Source organism: Salmo salar, chromosome 01, assembly GCF_965601325.2.
Source record: "Salmo salar chromosome 01, fSalSal1, whole genome shotgun sequence".
NCBI lineage: Eukaryota > Metazoa > Chordata > Actinopteri > Salmoniformes > Salmonidae > Salmo > Salmo salar.
In genome coordinates, this window is record NC_138291.1 from 137,784,833 (window position 1) to 137,810,019 (window position 25,187).

The 25,187-nt window shown below is 44.5% G+C and overlaps 2 protein-coding genes across 2 annotated transcripts in view; both read right to left on the reverse strand.

Moving 5' to 3' along the window:
- LOC106561858 (chondroitin sulfate N-acetylgalactosaminyltransferase 1) overlaps window positions 1-19,651 on the reverse strand; it is a 37,963-nt gene extending 18,312 nt beyond the window's left edge. The window contains exons 1-3 of the mRNA XM_014126129.3: window positions 19,165-19,651; window positions 4,881-5,341; window positions 3,926-4,656 (exon numbers count right to left, since the gene is read on the reverse strand). Coding sequence (XP_013981604.1) covers window positions 3,926-4,656; window positions 4,881-4,930 — 781 coding nt within the window. The 5' untranslated portion in view covers window positions 4,931-5,341; window positions 19,165-19,651. The remainder of the gene's footprint in view (window positions 1-3,925; window positions 4,657-4,880; window positions 5,342-19,164) is intronic.
- A 4,032-nt stretch (window positions 19,652-23,683) lies between these two features.
- Window positions 23,684-25,049, reverse strand: LOC106561867 (nucleoredoxin-like protein 2). The gene is made up of 2 exons (XM_014126142.3): window positions 24,498-25,049; window positions 23,684-24,134 (listed from the first exon to the last, which is right to left on the reverse strand). Exons 1-2 carry the CDS (start codon window positions 24,797-24,799, stop codon window positions 23,963-23,965), a joined length of 474 nt encoding a protein of 157 aa, XP_013981617.1. The 5' UTR covers window positions 24,800-25,049; the 3' UTR covers window positions 23,684-23,962.
- Between the last annotated feature and the right edge of the window lie 138 nt (window positions 25,050-25,187).

A 25,187-nucleotide genomic window follows, 5' to 3' on the forward strand; every position in this document is an offset into this window, starting at 1 on the left:
GGCACTGTATTGTTCTCAAAGCAAGCAAAGAAGTTGTTTAGCTTGTCTGGGAGCAAGACGTCGATGTCCACGACGGGGCTAGTGTTCTTTTTGTAATCTGTGATTGACTGTAGATCCTGCCACCTACGTCTCGTGTTTGAGCGGTTTGATTCCCACATTGGGAATTATGTAGTAACCCAAAAATATATTTGGGATTTTAGATTCTTCAAAGTAGCCACCCTTTGCCTTGATGACAGCTTTGCACACTCTTGGCATTTTCTCAACCAGCTTCACCTGGAATGCTTTACCAACCGTCTTGAAGGAGTTCCCACATATGCTGAGCACTTGTTGGCTGCATTTCCTTCACTCTGTGGACCAACTTATCCCAAACCATTTCAATTGGGTTGAGGTCAGGTGATTGTGGAGGCCAGGTCATCTGATTCAGCACTCCATCACTCTCCTTCTTGGTCAAATAGACCTTACACAGCCTGAAGGTGTGTTGGCTCATTGTCATGTTGAAAAACAAATGATAGTGGGACTAAGTGCAAACCAGATGGGATGGCGTATCGCTGCAAAATGCTGTGGTAGCCATGCTGGTTAAGTATGCCGTGAATTCTAAATAAATCACTGGCAGTGTCACCAGCAAAGCAACCCCACACTATCACACCTCCTCCTCCATGCTTCACGGTGGGAACTACACATGTGGAGATCACCCGTTCACCTACTCTGCGTCTCACAAAGACACAGTGGTTGGAACCAAAAATCTGAAATTTGGACTCATCAGACCAAAGGACAGATTTCCACCGGTCTAATGTCCATTGCTTGTGTTTCTTGGCCCAAGCAAGTCTCTTCTTATTGGTGTCCTTTAGTGGTTTCTTTGCAGCAATTAGACTATGAAGGCCTGGTTCACGCAGTCTCCTCTGAACAGTTGATGTTGAGATGTGTCTGTTATTTGAACTCTGGGAAGCATTTATTTGGGCTGCAATTTCTGACATGCAGTTAACTCTAATGAACTCTTCAGCAGATGTAACTCTGGTTCTTCCTTTCCTGTGGCGGTCCTCATGAGAGCCAGTTTCATCATTGCGCTTGATGGTTTTTGCGACTGCACTTGAAGAAACTTTCAAAGTTCTTGCTTATTTTAGCTGTTCTTGCCATAATATGGATTTGGTATTTTACCAAATAGGGCTATCTTCTGTATACCACCCTTTCACAACACAACTGATTGGCTCAAACGGATTATGAAGGAAAGAAATTCCACAAATTAACTTTTAACCAGGCACACTTGATTGAAATTAATTCCAGGTGAATAACTCATGAAGCTGGTTGAGAGAATGCCAAGAGTGTGCAAAGCTGTCATCATGGCAAAGGGTGGCTACTTTGAAGAAACTAAAATACATTTTGATTTGTTTAACACATTTTTGGTTACTACAATGATTCCTTATGTATTATTTCATAGTTGTGATGTCTTCACTATTATTCTATATCACCTTTTGGAAAGAAACTCTTAATTCCTTATGAGTATGTTTAAGAGCCGATACCTGAACAAGTATTTCAAGGGAGAGGTAGAGGTATATAAACAATTATGTGTTTTCAGTATGTCGACACACACAGACAGACACAGATAGACACCACACGCAAAGGCAGGCATACACACACACAAACACTTTCCCTCTCCCAGGTACACTTAGGAATTAGTCAGACATGGCCCCAGTAAAGATGTTGACCTTTCAGAGGAAGCGGCCCCTCTCTCTGAGCTTGTAGAGATGCTACACACTGAATGGAAAGCAGCTGTGCTCATTTCCTACTCCAAATCATGCTAGACTAGCTGGATATCCTGGCTGTGGCTCTTCAGCACCTCTATTATGGCTATCACACAGCAAAGCAAAAAAACAAAAAAACAAGAAGGAACACACAAACATGTTTGTTATGGATGTAGTTTACTGGAGAAAATATACACTGCTCAAAAAAATAAAGGGAACACTTAAACAACACAATGTAACTCCAAGTCAATCACACTTCTGTGAAATCAAACTGTCCACTTAGGAAACAACACTGATTGACTATAAATTTCACATGCTGTTGTGCAAATGGAATAGACAACAGATGGAAATTATAGGCAATTAGCAAGACACCCCCAATAAAAGAGTGGTTCTGCAGGTGGGGACCACAGACCACTTCTCAGTTCCTATGCTTCCTGGTTGATGTTTTGGTTACTTTTGAATGCTGGCGGTGCTTTCACTCTAGTGGTAGCATGAGACGGAGTCTACAACCCACACAAGTGGCTCAGGTAGTGCAGCTCATCCAGGATGGCACATCAATGCGAGCTGTGGCAAGAATGTTTGCTGTGTCTGTCAGCGTAGTGCCCAGAGCATGGAGGCGCTACCAGGAAACAGGCCAGTACATCAGGAGACGTGGAGGAGGCCGTAGGAGGGCAACAACCCAGCAGCAGGACCGCTACCTCCGCCTTTGTGCAAGGAGGAGCAGGAGAAGCACTGCCAGAGCCCTGCAAAATGACCTCTAGCAGGCCACAAATGTGCATGTGTCTGCTCAAACGGTCAGAAACAGACTCCATGAGGGTGGTATGAGGGCCCGACGTCCACAGGTGGGGGTTGTGCTGACAGCCCAACACCGTGCAGGACGTTTGGCATTTGCCAGAGAACACCAAGATTGGCAAATTCGCCACTGGCGCCCTGTGCTCTTCACAGATGAAAGCAGGTTCACATTGAGCACGTGACAGACGTGACAGAGTCTGGAGACGCCGTGGAGAACGTTCTGCTGCCTGCAACATCCTCCAGCATGACCGGTTTGGCGGTGGGTCAGTCATGGTGTGGGGTGGCATTTCTTTGGGGGGCCGCACAGCCCTCCATGTGCTCGCCAGAGGTAGCCTGACTGCCATTAGGTACTGAGATGAGATCCTCAGACCCCTTGTGAGACCATATGCTGGTGCCGTTGGCCCTGGGTTCCTCCTAATGCAAGACAATGCTAGACCTCATGTGGCTGGAGTGTGTCAGCAGTTCCTGCAAGAGGAATGCATTGATGCTATGGACTGGCCCGCCCGTTCCCCAGACCTGAATCCAATTGAGCACATCTGGGACATCATGTCTCGCTTCATCCACCAACGCCACGTTGAACCACAGACTGTCCAGGAGTTGGCGGATGCTTTAGTCCAGGTCTGGGAGAAGATCCCTCAGGAGACCATCCGCCACCTCATCAGGAGCATGCCCAGGTGTTGTAGGGAGGTCATACAGGCACGTGGAGGCCACACACACTACTGAGCCTCATTTTGACTTGTTTTAAGGACATTACATCAAAGTTGGATCAGCCTGTAGTGTGGTTTTCCACTTTAATTTTGAGTGTGACTCCAAATCCAGACCTCCATGGGTTGATAAATTGGATTTCCATTGATTATTTTTGTGTGATTTTGTTGTCAGCACATTCAACTATGTAAAGGAAAAAGTATTTAATAACATTATTTCTTTCATTCAGATTTAGGATGTGTTGTTTAAGTGTTCCCTTTATTTTTTTGAGCAGTATAGAAACAATCGTTCGATTTTCTTAGTTGGAAATGAGGATGTGCTGATTATTTATTTGTTCGGCTGGAGTTCAAGTTGGTGAATTAATTGTTTTTATGCCATATCATTTTTATTAAAACCATGTCAGTATTCCAGTAGTTCAACAGCCACTCCACAATGTAGCTATTGTAAGCTATCGTAGAGTAGTGTGGAACAGAACCGTGTATATATGCCATTCACAGGAGGCAACTGAGAGGAGGATGGTTCACAATAATGGCTGGAACGGAGCAAATGGAATGGCACCAATTTAATACCATTCCCCTCATTCTCCTCCAGCCATTACCACGAGCCCATCCTCCCCAATTATACATACACAGTATGTATATCATTATGGCTGTATACATATGGCTCTGGTATGGAGCTTAGTGACTCACCTTCTATGAAGTCTGATGGTGAGTAGACCTTGGTGGTCCGGCCCTTGTTTGCTCCGTCTCGGGGTGTGTTGAGGCTCCGTAGGGCTGTCTCCAGCGCTTCACTCAGCTCATCCCTCCGGTCCTTCCTCACGGGCTTCTCCTCAGGGTGCCTGGTCAGGCCCATCTCCAGCTGGTAGACCCTCTGCAGGGTGAAGCTCTCAAAGGGCACCACGGCATACTCATTGGGTAGTCTAGTACCCTGGTGGACCTCCGCCCGGCCCAGCTGACTGCGAAGGAACTCCTGGAGGTCTGTGTGGCTCCTGTCAGCCCCAGGCCCCTGGCCCCCCTCCCCGAGTGCACCTCCTCCTGGGGACTGTCTGCCCTGGCCTCTCCCTGCCACCCGCTCCATTGTCTCTTGAACTCCTTTGAGCTGCTCACTACGCTCCTGCAGTGCTTCTTTTAACTGGGCGATCTGCTTCTTCAGACTCGCCATGTGTAGCTTGTGCTGCTCCTCACGCTCCGCTAGCATGGCCTGGTAGTCCTCCCGCCCCTGGGGTCCGCTCTGAGCCCCCCCTGTGCCCCCTGCTGCCCCTACCCCCAGCCCAGGGCGTGGCAGGGCGTGGCTCACCAGGTTGTCCTCGGAGTGGGGGCTGCAGGTCATGACGTAGAGGAGGGATAGAGAGCAGCACACTAGGACCAATAGCACGCCCACACGGGACACCCAGGCCAGTAGACCCCTGCGCAGCATCCCGCTATCACCCAGAGGATCCAGGGATACACACACACACACACACACACACACACACACACACACACACACACACACACACACACACACACCTTACCCTCCAGCAGTCTCACCGCCCACTAAAATATGATTGTCTTTGTGATTGATATTAATGTCTGACTAACCAAAGAAGATGCGCCTGAATGATCATTTGGGCCATTATAAGGGACATCTCAACATTGCTCATACCATTGTTTGGATTCCTCATCCGTATGTTTGCGGTCAAGGGTGAGGCCCATTGGTCACGGCCCCCTTCTCCTTCACCCCTGGCTGGGGCCCAGTAAGGTTTGACGAGGTCCAGAACCTGGCTATTTCTATTTCCGATCCGGTCATTGGTAACAGACGCCATTCATCAGTGACTCACATCACATATGGTCCCACTACTTTCTCTGTGCACCCTGCTCTTTCCTTCCTGTCTGATGCTGCTGTTGCATTACAGGCCCCTGAGAGAATGTCTGTCTGGGATTCGTTGTTTATTCCACTGGACTCATGTTGAGAAGTTATGACACATGATTAGTTTTCCTGGACCTGATTGAGTAAACTGCATAGAGGAGTGAGAACATAATCCACATCCCTTAAAAGAAAGTGAATGAACATTTTTGGTTGTTCGCAGTTTCTTCATGATGTATATATCTTCCATGAGTCGCCTTCTGGAGAGAGAGAGAGAGAGAGAGAGAGTTAAAACTCAGTTGGTATGAAAGCGCAGTTAAGGTTCATGAGTATATGACATCATCACCATCATTAACATCCTATAGTCATCATAATCAATTTCTTCAAATCTCCTTCATCTAGACATATGTCTTGGTATATACGATTGCTTGGCTCTCTGAAAATTAAGAGCTTCACTTTGTGATAAATCTCTCGATATGCTGCAGTATAAATCTGTGATGTTTTATTTTCAGAGATAACGAATTGTCATAAACCTGGGAGGGCTAGAGGTCTGCATGAGGTCTAATGTCTATTGCATGAGGATGTAGGGAAGGAAAATAGTTTCAATATCTAACTCAGATGATAAAACATGCCACTCAATTTGAAATGTTTACTTTGATATGAACTGAAAGAATGGGTTTCTACCTAGCGACACAGCCAAGCCAAGCATCTCGTAATCCCTTTAACTGCTGAATAACAATGTTGCCAGTGATGACAGTGTGGCACTATGGGGGCTGTTCTAAAAGCATTAAGGACTGTAGATGTATGTGGACACTTCTGCATGCCTGTCCTCTCACTGTGGAACAATGGGATCAGTAGAAGACAAGCAAACACAAAACAAGCAAGAAAATGGGCCATTTACACACCCACACAAACGCTCTCTCTTTATCTCTGTCTCTCTGTCTTTCTCTCTCATCCACAAGAAAATGTCCTTAATCACATTAAGGAAGGCTGTATGGACAGAGATAGAAAAAGACTGCTTGCCTGTAGGCCTATGTTTCCATGCCTGTGTGCACGTGTTGTGCAGGTGATGGTTTATTTGTGTGTGCTGTGCACAATGGAAGCACGGGTCCACGTGTGTTTGTGAGTGTAGTTAGTGTGTCTGTACTGTGCAGTTAGTGTGTCTGTACGTGTATCTCCCTGTTGACTCACCACACAATGATCTATTTTATACTGTACCAGTCAAAAGTTTGGACACACCTACTCATTCAAGGGTTTTTCTTTATTTTACTATTTTCTATGTTGTAGAATGATGTGAAGACTTCAAAGCTATGAAATAACACATATGGAATCATGTAGTAACCAAAAAAAGTGTTAAAAAATCTAAATATATTTTATATTCTTCAAAGTAGCCACCTTCTGCCTTGATGACATCTTTGCACATTCTTGGCATTCTCTCAACCAGCTTCACATATGCTGAGCACTTGTTGGCTGCAGTCCAACTCATCCCAAACCATCTCAATTGGGTTGAGGTCGGGTGATTGTGGAGGCCAGGTCATCTGATGCACTCCATCACTCTCCTTCTTGGTCAAACAGCCCTTACACAGCCTGGAGGTGTGTTGGGTCATTGTCATGTTGAAAAACAAATGATAGTGGGACTAAGTGCAAACCAGATGGGATGGCGTATCGCTGCAGAATGCCATGGTAGCCATGCAGGTTAAGTGTGCCTTGAATTCTAAATAAATCACAGACAGTGTCACCAGCAAAGCAACCTCACACCATCACACCTCCTCCTCCATGCTTCACGGTGGGAGCTAAACATGCGGAGATCACCCGTTCACCTACTCTGCGTCTTACAAAGACACGGCGGTTCATGCAAAATCTCTAATTTGGACAGTTTTCCACCGGTTTAATGTCCATTGCTCGTGTTTTTTGGCCCAAACAAGTCTCTTCTCCTTATTGGTGTCCTTTAGTATTGGTTTCTTTGCAGCCATTCGACCATGAAGGTCTGATTCACATAGTCTCCTCTGAACAGTTGATGTTGAGATGTGTCTGTTACTTGAACTATGTGAAAAAAAATGTGGGGGTGCAATCTGGAGGTGCAGTTAATGAACTTAACCTCTACAGCAGAGGTAACTCTGGGTTCTCCTTTCCTGTGGTGGTCCTCGTGAGAGCCAGTTTCATTATAGCGCTTGATGGTTTTTCAAAGTTCTTGACATTTTCCGGATTGACTGACCTTCATGTCTTAAAGTAATGATGGACTGTCATTTCTCTTTGCTTATTTGAGCTGTTCTTGCCACAATATAGACATGGTCTTTTACCAAATAGGGCTATCTTCTGTATACCACCCTGACCTGGTCAGAACACACTGATTAAACGCATTAAGAAGGAAAGAAATTCCACAAATTAACTTAACAAGGCACACCTGTTAATTGAAATGCATTCCAGGTGAATACCTCATGAATCGGGCTGAGAAAATGCCAAGAGTGTGCAAAGCTGTCATCAAGGCAAAGGGTGGCTACTTTGAAGAATCTCAAAAATAAAATACATTTTGATTTGTTTAACCCTTTTTTGCTTACTACATGATTCCATATGTGTTATTTCATAGTTTTGATGTCTTCACTATCATTCTACAATGTAGAAAATAGTCCAAATAAAGAAAAACCCTTGAATGAGTAGGTGTGTCCAAACTTTTGACTGGTAGTGTAGGCTCAATGCAGCCTGCTACTAATGAAAGGACCAGTTATGTCAGAATACCGGGCTGTATAGGTCCTGTGCTCTGTGCCTGGGCTGCTGGGTCAAACCAGTCGCTGATGTTTACGTAAGCATTTACGAAATGAATGCATTATGTAGGGATTATGAATGCGTTACGTATGTAGACACCATTGAAAAAAAAGTTCCCAGATGACTTTGGCCTTCCTGTAACAGCACCATGGCCACTTAAGATCTCAAGAATCTAAAGTGGCTTCTTCCTCTTATCTCCTCTCCTTCATCGTTGCTGGTCTGAGATTGACTGCATAACTGAAAATAATGGGGGGAGCCTGAATAATAGAAATGAACTATCACCTGCCTGGTTATGTAATAAACTGCAAAGGAGACAAGCGGATGTGACGTTAAGACTATTGAGATGTAGCCTACCCTGTGAGTCCATATAGCCTGTAATTACCAGGCATCCTTCTAGCAGCACAGAGATTCCCACCCCACAGAGCCAGGGACTGGGGTTGGGAGGAGAGACTGAATGAATGGTGACTCACAGCCAAACCACTGACTCTGTCAATGGATAGATTCACTGGTTGTCATTTAACTCCCCAAGGGAATGGACAGGGTTGTCATACCACAATATGTAACCTCTAAATCATATTATGGGATGACGTGTTCTTCTCTAACATTCATAATTAAATGATGATTTATTATTAAATTACACCATCATCATACTGATTCTATCTACATTTAGTACAATGTAACCCTCATGTGAAACTCACGTAAGATAATTTTGAAAAGTAACATCTAAAGAACGCCTAACATCTACTTCTACTTCTGAGACCTCGGGTAATTTGTCAACTGAGCCAACCTATAAGTCTTGACTTAATTTCCAACTGAAGTAAAACAAACTGGCATTGTATTGCAGTCAGGAAATGATGTGCCTTTTTTTCCATTTTGGCACGTCTCATCTCAGCAGTGGTCACTGTCCAATCAGAGAGAAGTAACTGTGGTGATACAGTTTACATGAGTTTAGTCACCTCTGATTTGTGCTGTTGTGCATAAATAGTTACGCACCACAGTGAGTTCTGTCTTACAGTTACTGCTGTTACTTCTGCTCATGTTTCTGACTCTCTTCCTGTATATGCATGACTATAAGAGTGATTGGTTTGTTCCTTTGGAGCAGTAAAGCCAGATTCATGTTTATGCAGAATCTTTAATTACACAGTGGCTAAATCTGAATCATTATATGATCATTACGCAAACAGTGTTTATAAATATTTATAAACGCTTGTATACAAATGTAAAAATGCAGAAGTGCAGCGATTGGATATAACAGACTGAGCTATGATAAATGGTGTAGTTTTCCTCTCAGAGGACTTGCATTCACTCTGATAGACAGAAACAGATAAAGAGAGAGACAGACAGACAGAGGAAAAACAGATTGATAGAGTGCGAGCGAGGGAAAAGAGGGAACGACAGAAAAGAGAGCGAGGTGAGGTGGCGAGTCGGGCGGGCGAAGATCAGATTGAGACGCCTCCTGTGTTCAACGCTAAGGGCATCTGGTTTTGACACAGACGCGACGCCCCCCCGTTAGAGCGGCATCCTGGCTACATTGGTGGTGGAGTGGCGTGGAACTGTGCTCTCCGTTCTGTGGGTGGGAGGTGGTGGTGTGCGTGTCTTGATAGCTCAGTTGGTAGAGCATGGCGCTTGCAACACCAGGGTTGTGGGTTCGATTCCCACGGGGGACCAGTATGAAGGAAAAAAAATATGAAAATGAATGCACCTACTACTGTAAGGGTGTCTGCTAAATTAGTCAAATGTAAAAATGTTAAACATACTGGGGCTACGTCAAACTATTTACATGTACCTGGGAGAGGGAAGATTGTGTATTATAAATAGTGACATGTTTCTGGCCCATTCCCAGACAGCAGTCCCAGTTATGCAGGAGAAATAACTCCTGAAACAGAGAAGAGAGGTTTGGGAGGGAGGGAGGGCTTCTGACAGCCTTCTTTTTCTCCTCTGTGAAGTATTTGAGGTATGATTCTGTGGCAGTCTCAAAATGTACAAACAGTAGTTCAATGTGTGACTGTGTGTGTGTGTGTGTGTGTGTACCCACGTGCGTCTCTAAATATACTGCTCAAAAAAATAAAGGGAACACTTAAACAACACATCCTAGATCTGAATGAAAGAAATAATCTTATTAAATACTTTTTTCTTTACATAGTTCAATGTGCTGACAACAAAATCACACAAAAATAATCAATGGAAATCCAATTTATCAACCCATGGAGGTCTGGATTTGGAGTCACACTCAAAATTAAAGTGGAAAACCACACTACAGGCTGATCCAACTTTGATGTAATGTCCTTAAAACAAGTCAAAATGAGTCTCAGTAGTGTGTGTGGCCTCCACGTGCCTGTATGACCTCCCTACAACACCTGGGCATGCTCCTGATGAGGTGGCGGATGGTCTCCTGAGGGATCTTCTCCCAGACCTGGACTAAAGCATCCGCCAACTCCTGGACAGTCTGTGGTTCAACGTGGCGTTGGTGGATGGAGCGAGACATGATGTCCCAGATGTGCTCAGTTGGATTCAGGTCTGGGGAATGGGCGGACCAGTCCATAGCATCAATGCCTTCCTCTTGCAGGAACTGCTGACACACTCCAGCCACATGAGGTCTAGCATTGTCTTGCATTAGGAGGAACCCAGGGCCAACTGCACCAGCACATGGTCTCACAAGGGGTCTGAGGATCTCATCTCGGTAACTAATGGCAGTCAGGCTACCTCTGGCGAGCACATGGAGGGCTGTGCGGCCCCCCAAAGAAATGCCACCCCACACCATGACTGACCCACCGCCAAACCGGTCATGCTGGAGGATGTTGCAGGCAGCAGAACGTTCTCCACAGCGTCTCCAGACGTTGTCATGTCTGTCACGTGCTCAGTGTGAACCTGCTTTCATCTGTGAAGAGCACAGGGCGCCAGTGGCGAATTTGCCAATCTTGGTGTTCGCTGGCAAATGCCAAACGTCCTGCACGGTGTTGGGCTGTAAGCACAACCCCCACCTGTGGACTTCGGGCCCTCATACCACCCTCATGGAGTCTGTTTCTGACCGTTTGAGCAGACACATGCACATTTGTGGCCTGCTGGAGGTCATTTTGCAGGGCTCTGGCAGTGCTCCTCCTGCTCCTCCTTGCACAAAGGTGGAGGTAGCGGTCCTGCTGCTGTTTTTTTGCCCTCCTACGGCCTCCTCCACGTCTCCTGATGTACTGGGCTGTCTCCTGGTAGCGCCTCCATGCTCTGGACACTACGCTGACAGACACAGCAAACCTTCTTGCCACAGCTCGCATTGATGTGCCATCCTGGATGAGCTGCACTACCTGAGCCACTTGTGTGGGTTGTAGACTCCGTCTCATGCTACCACTAGAGTGAAAGCACCGCCAGCATTCAAAAGTGACCAAAACATCAGCTAGGAAGCATAGGAACTGAGAAGTGGTCTGTGGTCCCCACCTGCAGAACCACTCCTTTATTGGGGGTGTCTTGCTAATTGCCTATAATTTCCACCTGTTGTCTATTCCATTTGCACAACAGCATGTGAAAGTTATTGTCAATCAGTGTTGCTTCCTAAGTGGACAGTTTGATTTCACAGAAGTGTGATTGACTTGGAGTTACATTGTGTTGTTTAAGTGTTCCCTTTATTTTTTTGAGCAGTGTATATGAATCTAGAATGTACAAAAATTGACCATAGCGATAATTTCAACAAGATGCATTCGTTACATACACCCCCGTAAGGCATAAGCAGCGGTCGGTCTATAATCACTAAAAACAAGACAATTAACCACAGAAACACACCACAAGGCATGCTTCTGACCCTATTAAAAATACTCTGTGATCTCTGTATTTCTTCTGTTATTTTCCCTTAGGGAACGTACATAGGCTTTTACAGCGAATCGGTCTGAACTGGTCGTGGTAAAAGGAGGATGTTCTACTGTGACATACAGGAAAAGCTCCAGGTGGGGCTGCCGGGCCGAAAGAGAGCTAGAGGTAGAGTGATGTATAGAGAGAAGAGGGTTAGAGGTAGAGAAGGGGCTTTTTGATGTTCCTCTGGCCCTCAGGTGATTCTCCTTCCCCTTGATTAGGCTTACTGATAGCTGGTTTCCTCAGTGCCAGACCCAAGCCGTATCCTAGCCTACCCTACCCACCATCTGGCCCACTCGGCTCTTAAAAAAACCCCATCTGTTCTGCTACACACTAAACACATCTCTCAGTTACACACTCCATCTCTCTATCGATGTACAGTACACACAAAAGCACACCTTGACATACAACAAAGTCACAAAGTATTTCAAATGGTAGACCTATACCCTATACTTAGTAAACACAAAGAGAACATAACATTATACCTGGGTATTGAAACATTCACTGTGTGCTTTCACATTCTTCCAGATGCTCACAACTTCTCTCAACTAGGCTATGTCTTTATAGGTACTACAAATAGTGCAATTAGTTCTGCATGTACATTGCTGTGAAAAAGTAGGCTCCCTTTATCTAATATTAGGTTTTGGTTGAAGATCTGATAACATTCCGTATCAACAATATGCAAAAGTAGACAAAATTAGAAAGTGGTCAAATACTTTTCATAAGTACTAATCTATATTTGCCTAAACAATGGTACTTGAACCATAAACACTATAAAATTGCCTTTCATAAAACAATTCACAGACGAGGAAAATTAGAGGGCACATCCTTAGTACATCACAATTAAAAAGTCACAATGTTTTTAATACTGCGCAAAATCCATCCCTATAATTATAACTGTTTAAATAATGTGTGAGAAGGGATAGCTGGGCTTGATTTCAGTGTCTCTGGGATTCAAACCCCACATCCTGCTGTCTTTTGGTTAAACTAGTGTCTTAAAAAGGGTATTTACTTCCTTCCTATGTTCTTCAACCAGACAACTATTTTTAGTTTATTAGTGGGTTCTTAGCGTAGCAAGATCATGTTGTTCCCCTAGTCCCCTCAAACTCAACTCTAGACCTCAAAGCCAGTTCCACTGCATTTTCTCATTGTTCCCCTCTAATCAGGGACTGATTTAGACCTGGGACAACAGGTGAGTGCAAATAATGATCAGGTAGAACAGAAAACCAGCAGGCTCCGGACCTCGTAAGGTAAGAGTTGAATACCCCTGCCCTAGTCTAGATGATCAACTTCCTATCCCATCGTCACTGACACTCAGAGGGGCAGGAGGTTGGGGAGGTGCTTGTGACAGCCTATAGTTTTCAGTGATACTATACGTGTACCAAATGTGTGTGTCCTGCCCTCAGTGCCTTGGCACTCACCACCCATGTCCAATGATTGGCTGAAAACAGATGAGCTCATCCAGCATGACCATCTAGCCTCCTTATCTGCACAGATGGCATGGCTGTATGACACTCAAAGACATGCACGCTGCACGCAAGATCACACCCACGCACAAACTGGCAGATTCCAGCGACCATTTCCAAGAAAATGGTGTAATACCTTGGCCAGCAATGCCAGCCTCCATTCACTGATCTTGGAATAGGATCAGTGAATGGAGCCAGTGTGAATACATGTGCACTTGACTGGTAACATAATACAATGAGAGGTGGAGTTAGTGTATGTGGCCAGGGCTGGTGTGTGTGTGTGTGTGTGTGGAGCTGGGTCGATGAGGGCGACTCATTCTCTGATATCTGGTCATTATGGAGACATATCTCTGTGGAGATCACATTACTTCTGAGATATTACATGATCATCATGAACACGTGATAAATCACACTGGCCAGATGGACTCATAAAGTATATTCCAAATGGCACCCTAATGCCTATATAGTGCACTACTACCCATTTGGCCCTGGTCAAAAGTAGTGCACTTCATAGGGAATACGGTGCCATTTGGGACTAAGTTTATTAGGTTCACCCATCTAGTACCGTGTTGGATCCCCCTTTGCCTACAGAACAGCCTGATTTCTTTGGGGCATGAAAATGTTGCTCAATTGGTGGCAAGGGACCTAACGTGTGCCAGGAAAACATTCCCCACACCATTACCCCACCACCACCAGCCTGTACTGTTGACATCAGGCAGGATGGAGCCATGGACTCATGCTGCTTATGTCAAATCCTGACTCTGCCATCAGCATGACGCATGCCACAGGCCGGCTCATAGCCTGTGGCAAAAATGAGAGGACATCGACAACTGGTATAGGCCAATTCAAAACGTTCTTTATTATAAAACAAAACTATTAACTATAAACAAAGAAAAAGGAATGAGGTGTGGAAATGTCATAATGTAAGGTGTATGTAAGGTGCATGGATGCGTGAATATGTATGTGTAAACATGACTGAGTGGAAACTAAATACATCTACAAAGGAACAAACAAAACCGGATCATACCTGGAGGAGCAGGGAGAAAGAGTGAGCAAGCCCAGCGAGCCAGAAGCTCAGCGAGGAGCCAGACCAGCCAGACCAGACAGAGGTTAGTGGAGCAGTTGGTTAAATACCCTGAGCCCAGGTGGCTCCAATCACACCAGCTGCAATCACTAACGACCCTCCTCTGCCTGCAGGGGGAACCACCCCTGCACTGCAGAGGAGGAGCCATGACAGGAACCAAGATTCGTCGGACCAGGCAATGTTTTTCCACTCCTCAAATTGTCCAGTGTTGGTGATCACTGGAGCCTCTTCTTCTTGTTTTTAGCTGATAGGAGTTGAACCCGGTGTGGTCGCCTGCTCCAATAGACCATCCGTGACAATGACCAACGAGTTGTGCGTTCTGAGATGCCGTTCTGCACGCCACTCTTGTACTGCACCGCTATTTGTCTATTTGGTATGCCTGTTAGCTTGCACGATTCTTGCCATTCTCCTTCGACCTTTCATTAACAAGCTGTTTTCGCCCACAGGACTGCCGCTGGCTTTGTTTGTCACACCATTCTCAGTAAACCATAGACACGGTTGTGTGGGAAAAGCCCAGGAGGCCAGCCGTTTCTGAGATACTGGAACCACGCTCAAAGTCGCTTAGGTTACTCATTTTGCCCAGTCTAACATTCCATCGAACAGTAACTGAATGCCTCGATGCCTGTCTGCTTGCTTTATATAGCAAGCCATAGCTACATGACTTACTGTCTGTAGGAGGGAATTATATTCTTGAACAGGGTGGTGTACCTAATAAACTGCCGATTGAGTGTATATCAGTGGACTGTACTTCAGAGATGGACTGTACTTCAGAGAGAGGATGACTGACACCTGATCTGTGTAACATGAGCAAAAAGTCACATCAGCACCACCAGCAGGCCAGTAAAGGACTAACTAGTGAATATTTCACAGAGTAAACAACAGAACATCTCTAACAGATGGACAATGGACTCACACACAGATGCAGACATATAATGTATTGTTGTATTGACAATCTCACTAAGGTAAATCATACCCTCCTAAACAGAAAGTTAAGTGGACAACATATACTACATGGCTCGTTGAACATCTCATTCCAAAATCATGGGCATTAATATAGAGTTGGTCCCCCTTTGCTGCTATAACAGCCTCCACACTTCTGGGAAGGCTTTCCACTAGATGTTGGAACATTGCTGCGGGGACTTGCTTCCATTCAGCCACAAGAGCATTAGCGAGGTCGGCACTGATGTTGGGTGATTAGGCCTGGCTCGCAGTCGGAGTTCCAATTCATCCCAAAAGTGTTTGATTGGGTTGAGGTTAGGGCTCTGTGCAGGCCAGTCAAGTTCTTCCAGACCAATCTCGACAAACCATTTCTGTATGGACTTCACTTTGTGCACGGGGGCGTTACCATACTTTGTGCACGGGGGCATTGCCATGCTGAAACAGGAAAGGGCCTTCCCCAAACTGTGACACAAGGTTGGAAGCACAGAATCGTCTAGAATGTCATTGTATGCTGTAGCTTTAAGATTTCCCTTCACTGGAATTAAGGGGCCTAGCCCGAACAATGAAAAACAGCCCCAGACCATTATTCCTCCTCCACCAAAACGTAATAGTTGCCAGTGTGCATTCTCCTGGCATCCGCCAAACCCAGATTCATCCGTTGGCTGCCAGATGGTGAAGAGTGATTCATCACTCCAGAGAACACGTTTCCACTGCTCCAGAGTCCAATGGCAATGAGCTTTACGCCACTCCAGCTGACACTTGGCATTGCGCACGGGGATCTGCGTCTGCTCGGCCATGGAAACCCATTTCACGAAGCTCCCGATGAACAGTTCTTGTGCTGACATTGCTTCCAGAGGCGTCACAATAACAGCACTTGACCGGGGCAGCTCTAAGAGGGGATAAATCTGACGAACTGACTTGTTGGAAAGGTAGCATCCTATGACAGTGCCACGTTGAAAGTCACTGAGGTCTTCAGTACGGACTATTTTACTGCCAGTGTTTGTCTATGGAGATTGCATGCCGGTGTGCTCGATTTTATATACCTGTCAGCAACAGGTTTGGCTGAAATAGCCAAATCCACAATTTTGAAGGGGTCTCCATATACTTTTGGCCATGTAGTGTATGTTTGGCAAGTGACTACTAGTCATTTCACTGCTACAGCGTGGGGTCTGACACTACTAAGGAAAATAGTATATGGCTGAGTTTTGACTGCCAGTGCTCATAGTTAAAATGTTTGACTATATCCTTCATAAAAAAACACTTTTCAATCAATCCCAGTTGGGTTTTTTATGGTTTAGAAAACAACAGGATTTTTTTATGGACAAATATTTTAGCAGTGAGGGACTTAACCCCAACTTTCCTGATTCAAATCAAGTGGTTGAATTGTAAGAGAGCAGAGTTGCGGCTATAGGCTATAGGAGATCTGATGTTGTGATGTGGTTCATCTGTGGTGAAACAACCCAAATACTGACACTTTAGTCTCTCACGACTTTAATCTTTCACTGCTAATCTCCCCAATTGTCATCAGAATTTAGCATGACAAGAGGCGGGTGGGCTGGCTGGATGAGTGTGTATGTACAGTGCCTGTCACCTTACAGCCATATTCTAAAATTATTATTTTCCCCTACACACAATACCCCATAAAGACAAAGGAAAAACTGTTTTTTAGAAATGCTTGTAAATTTATTAAAAATAAAAAACAGAAATACCTTATTTACATAAGTATTCAGACCATTTGAAATTGAGCTCAGATGTATCCTGTTTCCATTGATCATCCTTGAGATGTTTCTACAACTTGATTGCAGTCCACCTGTGATTGGACATGATTTGGAAAGGCACACACCTGTCTATATAAGGTCCCACAGTTGGCAGTGCATGTCAGAGCAAAAACCAAGCCATGAGGTGGAAGGAATTGTGTGTAGAGCTCAGAAACAGGATTGTGTCAGGGCACAAATCTGGGGAAGGGTACCAAAACATTTATGCAGCATTGAAGGTCCTCAAGAACACAGTGGCCTCCATCATTCTTAAATGGAAGAAGTTTGGAATCACCAAGACTCTTCCTAGAGCTGGCTGCCCTGCCAAACTGAGCAATCGTGGGAGAAGGGCCTTGGTCAGGGAGGTGACCAAGAACCTGATGGTCACTCTCAAAGAGCTCCAGAGTTCCTCTGAGGAGATGAGAGAACCTTCCAGAAGGACAACCATCTCTGCAGCACTCTACCAATCAGGCATTTATGGTAGAGCAGCCAGACAAAAGCAACTTCTCAGTAAAAGGCACATGACAGCCCGCTTGGAGTTTACTAAAAAGGTACCTAAAGGACTGTCAGACCATGAGAAACAAGATTCTCTGGTCTGATGAAACCAAGATTGAACTCTTTGGCCTGAATGCCAAGCGTCATGTCTGGAAGAAACCTGGCAACATCCCTACGGTGAAGCATGGTGGTGGCAGCATCATGCTATGAGGATGTTTTTCAGTGGCAGGGACTGGGAGGATCGAGGGAAAGATGAACGGAGCAAAGTACAGAGAGATCCTTGATGAAAACCTGCACCAGAGCGGACCTCAGACTGGGGCGAAGGTTCACCTTCCAACAGGACAACGACCCTAAGCACACAGCCAAGACAACGCAGGAGTGGCTTTGGGACAAGTCTCTGAATGTCCTTGAGTGGCCCAGCCAGAGCCTGGACTTAAACCTGATCGAATATCTCTGGAGAGACCTGAAAATAGCTGTGCAGCTATCCCCAGCCAACCTGACAAAGTTTGAGAGGATCTGCAGAGAAGAATGGGAGAAACTCCCCAAATACAGGCATGCCAAGCTTCTAGCATCATACCCAAGAAGACTCAAGGCTGTAATCACTGCCAAAGGTGCATCAACAAAGTACTGAGTAAAAGGTCTGAACACTTATGTAAATGTGATTAAAAAAAATGTTTTTATACATTTGTCAAATTTTAAAAACCTTTTCCCGCTCTGTCATTATGGGGTATTGTGTGTTGAGGATGAGAAAACAAACACAAAAATCTATTTTAGAATGAGGCTGAAACGTAACCTAATGTGGAAATAGTGAAGGGGTCTGAATACTTTCCGGATGCACTGAATGTATGTGGGTGCATGACTGCGCACAAAACTAATTGAAATCATGTCCTCTCCCTGTTCAGTTATTGATTTACACTTCATCACTCTCTCCCCGTGTGTGTGTGTGTGTGAGAGAGAGAGAGAGAGAGAGAGAGAGAGAGAGAGAGAGAGAGAGAGAGAGAGAGAGAGAGAGAGAGAGAGAGAGAGAGAGAGAGAGAGAGGTAATAGGTAACCTGTGGTACCATCGACAGTTTCTAGTCACACAAGAAAAGGTAGGAGCGTTGCAACATAATGCCTCTAAGTCAGAGCGCCCGTCTGTCTCTCCCACCGAAGAGAATGTGTCATTATGATGTCTATTAACATGAGAGAACCGTGCACAACGCTCCTCTTCACTAAACCCCTTCCATCCTAGCTTAGAAGTGAGAGTAGGATACTGTCTCATCTCATTCCAACACTACCCTCTTTCATCTCATTAGACACAATCCCATTTCCACTCCAGCCTATCCATATTATATTAGTCCATTCTCTTCCCAATATTATCCATCGTTTAAAAAAAAATAAACATCCCACTATCCCGTCCAAATGAATAAGACACCATTATTCAAGGAGTCTCCTCTCTTTACACACACACACACACACACACACACACACACACACACACACACACACACACACACACACAGCAAATAATTTTACAAATTGAAATGAAATGGCTGAACTGACTAGTTAAAACTGAAACAATTTCCTCACCAAATCTTACACTCAAGTAGACTCTAAACGTCCTAATGTGAACAGTTAATTATGTGTACATGGCAACATGTGCTCATATCAACCGCAACTCTCAAAGTGTATCCTACTTACCCACAGCATCGCAATCTCACGCTTTAGACAGACAAGATTTAACAATAATCCTTGTAATTTCTACGTACCTTTCGGTTTCATTCATCCATTTCTCTTAATTCCAGCGGAGGGGTTCGCTGAGGCGCACGGTGCGGTATCCAAACCTGGACCGGTCTTCGAGCTCCTGAGTCCGTGAACACGAGCTTAAAGAGAGTGTGTGTGTGTGTGTGTGTGTGTATGTCAACTCTGACAAGAACAGGATCCACGAGTCCGCCCCGGTGATTCCTCCGCCTCTCCTCTAGCAACTCACATAATGGATGTGTTGTTACCTGATTCAGCACTATTAGCATAAGAAACACTGCTGGCTTTCATACCAGCCTGGTCTCATAGACTAGACTTAACATAGTAAACATAAATCCGGTACACTCAAATTAGTGTGATAAAGTAAGTTTGGTATGGTTACATAAAACAGATTGTTAGAGCAAATACTAAAGTAGGTTAGTTGGTCAGAGTGGATGGGTAGGCATATAACCTGAACATTCTAGCAACCCAAAGGTTGCGGGTTCAAATGTCATCGCAGACAACTTTAGCATTTTAACAAATTAGCAACTTTTCAACTACTTAGTACTTTTTCTTTATTTCGCATGTTAGCTAACCCTTCCCCTATTGTACGTAATTCATAACATACCATGGAAATGGGTGATGAACATCCACAAAGTAATACATAGGCCTACCATACGAAACGTAACATATCATATTAAATGGAGTGTCACGGATTTACTTACAGAATAATACGAAATTGTCTGAGACCAGGTTGTTCATACACAGGCCAGCAGGAAAGTAGTCTTATTTGATTGAATCTCTAAATGTATTAGACATGTGGATCTGGATTTGTCTATGAACAATTTCAGTTGTGTAATTTGTGCTGTATCTTATTTGGTCTGGCCCTGAAATAGACTTGACAATCCCATGTGAAGAAATCGGGGAGATGAAAGTTGAGAAACGCCCCTGACACACAAGCATGCTATAAAGCGCTCCACACTCAATTCTGTCCTTTGATCTAGTATGAACAAGTAAAACTGTGGTGGTGAAATATCAAACGTAGGCCTACTGTTCTTGGCTAACATGCATGTGGAAATAAATCAAGATCAATTTTATGGATAAAAGCCTAATCCTTTTTGGTCCCAATATCAGGTCCATTATTTTCGGTAATACGAGTCTCTTGTCAATTAAGAAAAGGAAGTACTGAGGTCCTCCTGTTGCAACTCTGATCTGTTGACAATGCTGTTTAGAAGCGGAGCTGAGCAGCGGTATGAAAACCACTTCCGCCGCTACCAAATAGTGGTTTATTCATCAGGGCTGCACTCACCACTCACACAATCCCACTGGCTGTGTCTCGAAGCACACTGAGAACAGGTCTCAGAGCAGTGGTTGCGGTCAGACAGTTCATTTGGATACTTGGGAAGTCTGACTCGAGCAAATCAAATCAAGTGTTATTGGTCACATACACATATTTAGCAGATGTTATTGTGGGTGTAGCGAAATGCTTGTGTTCGTAGATCCAACAGTGCAGCAGTATCTAACAGTGCAGTAGTATCTAAAATGATTCACAACAATACACACAAATCTAAAAGTAAAATAATGGAATTAAGAAATATATAATATTAGATTGAGCAATGTCGGAGTGGCACTGGCTAAAATACAGTAAAATAGAATACAGTATATACATATGAGATGAGTAAAGCAGTAAGTCTATGTATATAGGGCAGCAGCCTCTAAGGTGCAGGGTTGCGTAACAGTGTGGAAGCCGGCTAGTGATGGCTATTTAACAGACTGATGGCCTTGAGATAGAAGCTGTTTTTCAGTCTCTCGGCCCCAGCTTTGATGCACCTGTACTGACCTCGCCTTCTGGATGATAGCGTGGTGAACAGGCAGTGGCTCGGGTGGTTGATGTCCTTGATGATCTTTTTGGTCTTCCTGTGATATTGGGTGCTGTAGGTGTCCTGAAGGGCAGGTAGTTTGTCCCCGGTAATGCGTTGGGCAGACCGCACCACCCTCTGGAGAGCCCTGCGGTTGCGGGCGGTGCAGTTGCCATACCAGGTGGTGATCCAGCCCGATAGGATGCTCTCAGTTGTGCATATGTAAAAGTCTGTGAGGCTTTTAGGGGCAAGCCAAATTTCTTCAGCCTCCTGAGGTTGAAGAGGCGCTGTCGCGACTTCTTCATCACACTGTCTGTGTGTGTGGACCATTTCAGATCGTCAGTGATATGTACGCCGAGGAACTTGAAGCTTTCCACCTTCTCCACTGCGGTCCCGTCAATGTGGATAGGGACGTGCTCCCTCTGCTGTTTCCTGAAGTCCACGATCAGCTCCTTTGTTTTGTTGATGTTGAGTTAGAGGTTATTTTCCTGGCACCACTCTCCCAGGGCCCTCACCTCCTCCCTGTAGGCTGTCTCATCATTTTTGGTAATCAGGCCTACTACTGTTGTGTCATCTGCAAATTTCATGATTGAGTTGGAGGTATGCGTGGCCACGCAGTCATGGGTGAACAGGTACTACAGGAGGGGGCTGAACACGCACCCTTATGGGCCCGTGTTGAGGATCAGCGAAGTGGAGGTGTTGTTTCCTACCTTCACCACCTGGGGGCGGCCCGTCAGAAAGTCCAGGACCCAGTTGCACAGGGCCGGGTTCAGACCCAGGCCCCGAGCTTAATGAGGAGCTTGGAGGGTACTATGGTGTTGAATGTTGAGCTATAGTCAATGAAGAGCATTCTTACATAGATTCCTCTGGTCCAGATGGGATCGGGCAGTGTGCAATGTGACTGCGATTACGTTGTCTGTGGATCTATTGGGGCGGAAAGCAAATTGAATTGGGTCTAGGGTGTCAGGTTAGAGGTGATATGATCCTTAACTAGCCTCTCATTGTCAGTAAGAATTTGTTCTTAACTGACTTGCCTAGTTAAGTAAAGGTTAAATAAAAACAATTAAGAAGCAAAAAAAAAGCCTCTCAAAGCAATTCATGATGACAGAAGTGAGTGCTACGGGGCGATAGTCATTTAGTTCAGTTACCTTTGCTTTCTTGGGTACAGGAACAATGGTTGACATTTTGAAGCAAGTGGGGACAGCAGACTGGGACAGAAAGAGATTGAATATGTCCGTAAACACTCCAGCCAGCTGGTCTGCGCATACTCTGAGGACAGCGCACGTGATTGTGTGCCATGCATTCAAGCAGTGTAAACTGGTCAAACAGCCGAAGGGGTTTTAGTTTGCTCTCTGGGCAAAGTGATATATCATGGTCCCATCAAGAAGAGCTAAACAATATCGTATATTGTCAGTTTTGTCTAGCATCGGAGGGACTCTTTGCCTCATACCTGGTAAGACTATAGCTTCGCGGAAGCCTACATGAGCAAACTATGGCCTCTGCCAAGAGGTCTTGACCTATATGGCACAGGTGTGAGCTCACCCTGTAATCATATGCTCACTAGTTCAAGCCTCTTTAATGACTAAATTGGTGGCAGCTCGCTACAGTTACATAGAGCAGCTCTTGGACCGGTGAACAAGGTCTAAAGGTAGCTCTGATCACCTGTTGCCCACCTTGACAAAAAAAAACTTTCATCAAAGCCCAAATATACTTTTTCATGGTCAAGACGATGACCTAAAGGCACTTCAGTTGAGTAAGGACGGCAAGTTTCTTCCACAGATTCAACATAATTCCCCATTATTGCAAAATATTTACCCGAAGACCGAATGTCCCACTCAGCACTATATAGGCAGTATTTCAGTCAGACCATAATGTAATCGGAGGGGAGGAGCTTACTTAGCAAGGGCTATGCCTATAGCATTTTGAGAGATTTGTTTAACACAAAATTCCTCCAATTTGTAAAGCCTCATTTACTTCAAAGAGTCAAATTCAGCTTAACATTTGGTCAAATCCCCCTTAAACTATAGTTTTCCTGTTTGACATACTGCAATAGCAACTCTCTCAAAATATTATTTTAAAAGGACATTGTTTCCAATAAATGTTCTCACAAAATAAGGTTGAAAAACATTCAACTAGGAGGGAATGAGAGGTAGTGCTGTTTCAAACAATCTATAGCTGAGGATGTAGCCTCATAGGTGAGCCTATGGCGACATCTTGAGGTATTAAGTGAACTTGCCATAAAATCACTGAAATAAAGTGCAAAGATATTAGCATTACCTTGTTCGTTTACAGTCATCAAGAGGACATTATTCAATTCACGTACATCAACATGATTTGTCATGATAGAATCTCTGGAGCCTGCTTTGCATGATTACAACAAGGCCCTTAGGTAACCTTAAAAACAATCAAATCTACAGAGACTGGGATGTGTGCTGAGTGACTAGACTATCATAATCAAAGTTGAGGCGCTTGCCAATTTACAAGTAAAACAAAATGATGCTTAAATGCAAAGAGGTGCAAAGGCAATGAGGAGCGAGACTCAGGTGTATTAGCTAAGGTGGAAATACTATCCTATGGGCTTTCCTAGAAGCATACTAATGGCACACTGGGGAATGACAGCGGCGTGAATGTTCCATACATAACACAACAACACAAGACTCCACAGTCAACAATAACTACACTGTAAACAGACAGTAAAGGATTTAATTGTTGTGCATTTTAAGTCATATAAAACAAAATATAAAAATAGCCGAACACCTCAAAATATGTATTCTGAAAATATAAGCCACTCATGTCTGTTCACTGTTTCTATTGTAGCTGGTATTATAAAAGCCTATTTAAGAAAAAAAGCCACATTTTTGTTGTATTGCAGAAGTTTAGTATTGCCACTATTGTTCAAAAATAATTGTTTTTATAAGTCAGAAGAAGGAAGGTGCTCTATAATGTATAATTATGTACTCTAGAATGTCTATAAAGCTTTAAAGTTCTGGAACACTTCGGCCACCTCCAACCAGCTCCTGAAGCAGGCTAGTCCCTGGTCCCGGATCTGTTTCCTTCCCTTGTCTGTGATCACGTCTCCATTCTCCTTCACAATCACCAACTTAGGGACCGCTGTGATATTGAATCTCTTCTTTAAATCACTGAAGGGAAAGTGGAAGAGCACAGGGCATAATCATGACTTTATAACTATATGGATTATACCATACAAAATACAGGGCCCAATCTAGCAGAGGAATACAGTAGGCTAGCCTTGCTGAGCTCCAAATCACTTGTCGCATCAGGCAGGTAGAGACATTGCCCTATTTTTAAACCTAATCCCTCAAAAGGGTGACCCATAAACCTCTTACAAAGCCTGTTGCTTACAATCGCTGTACTATGGCTAGGCAGTGGAGGGAAGTATATAGGCCTAAATTCAGTTCAACCATGTTTATCAATAATATCCCTTTCCAATAACTAAAATGGGAATAAGCTACATGAAAGATGAGACAGTCATAAGAATTTACTGTTTGTATTGATCCGTCCAAGGCAGGGCCAGCCAATCTCCGTGCATGTCATGATAATACTCCACCATATCATCACTCGACTTGTCAGAAGATATGAAAACGATTTCTAACTGTGCAGGTGGTTCGCTCTCCTCGACAAGTTCCGTGTAAAAATCGCATAGAATAGGGGTGAAATCTCGACAAGGCGGGCACCAGCCGGCAGAAAAATATATTCCCACTACTTTATTCCTGAGAGCTTCTTCTGGGTCTATAAGATCCCCTTCTTTATTGAGGAGAGTTTTCCCAACAAATACGTCCACCATGGTCGGGTCTGAGAACACGCGCAACAGTAACGAACTAGGCAACTGTAGCCAAAACCAGTTCAGGACGGTTACCGTTGCAGCTTTACTCGCCGTGAACCGTTACTTTGAAGCAAGACGCTTAATCACTCGTCCAAGTACAACACTGTCATAGTTTTCAGTGTTCAATCACTATTTGTATCACTTTACGACCTGTCATAACCTGGTCATAACAAACTGTACTCTGCTGTGTGGCGCTTGCTGCTGTTGGTTGGCTAAAAAAAAACGGTCAATTTGATTGACATCTCGCGAGGCCAATCAGTGTCCTCTGTCCTCTACAGAACTATTTAAAGGTACAATCAGTAATATTTACACAATACAAACAGCCTCATGAATATTACATACTATCTAT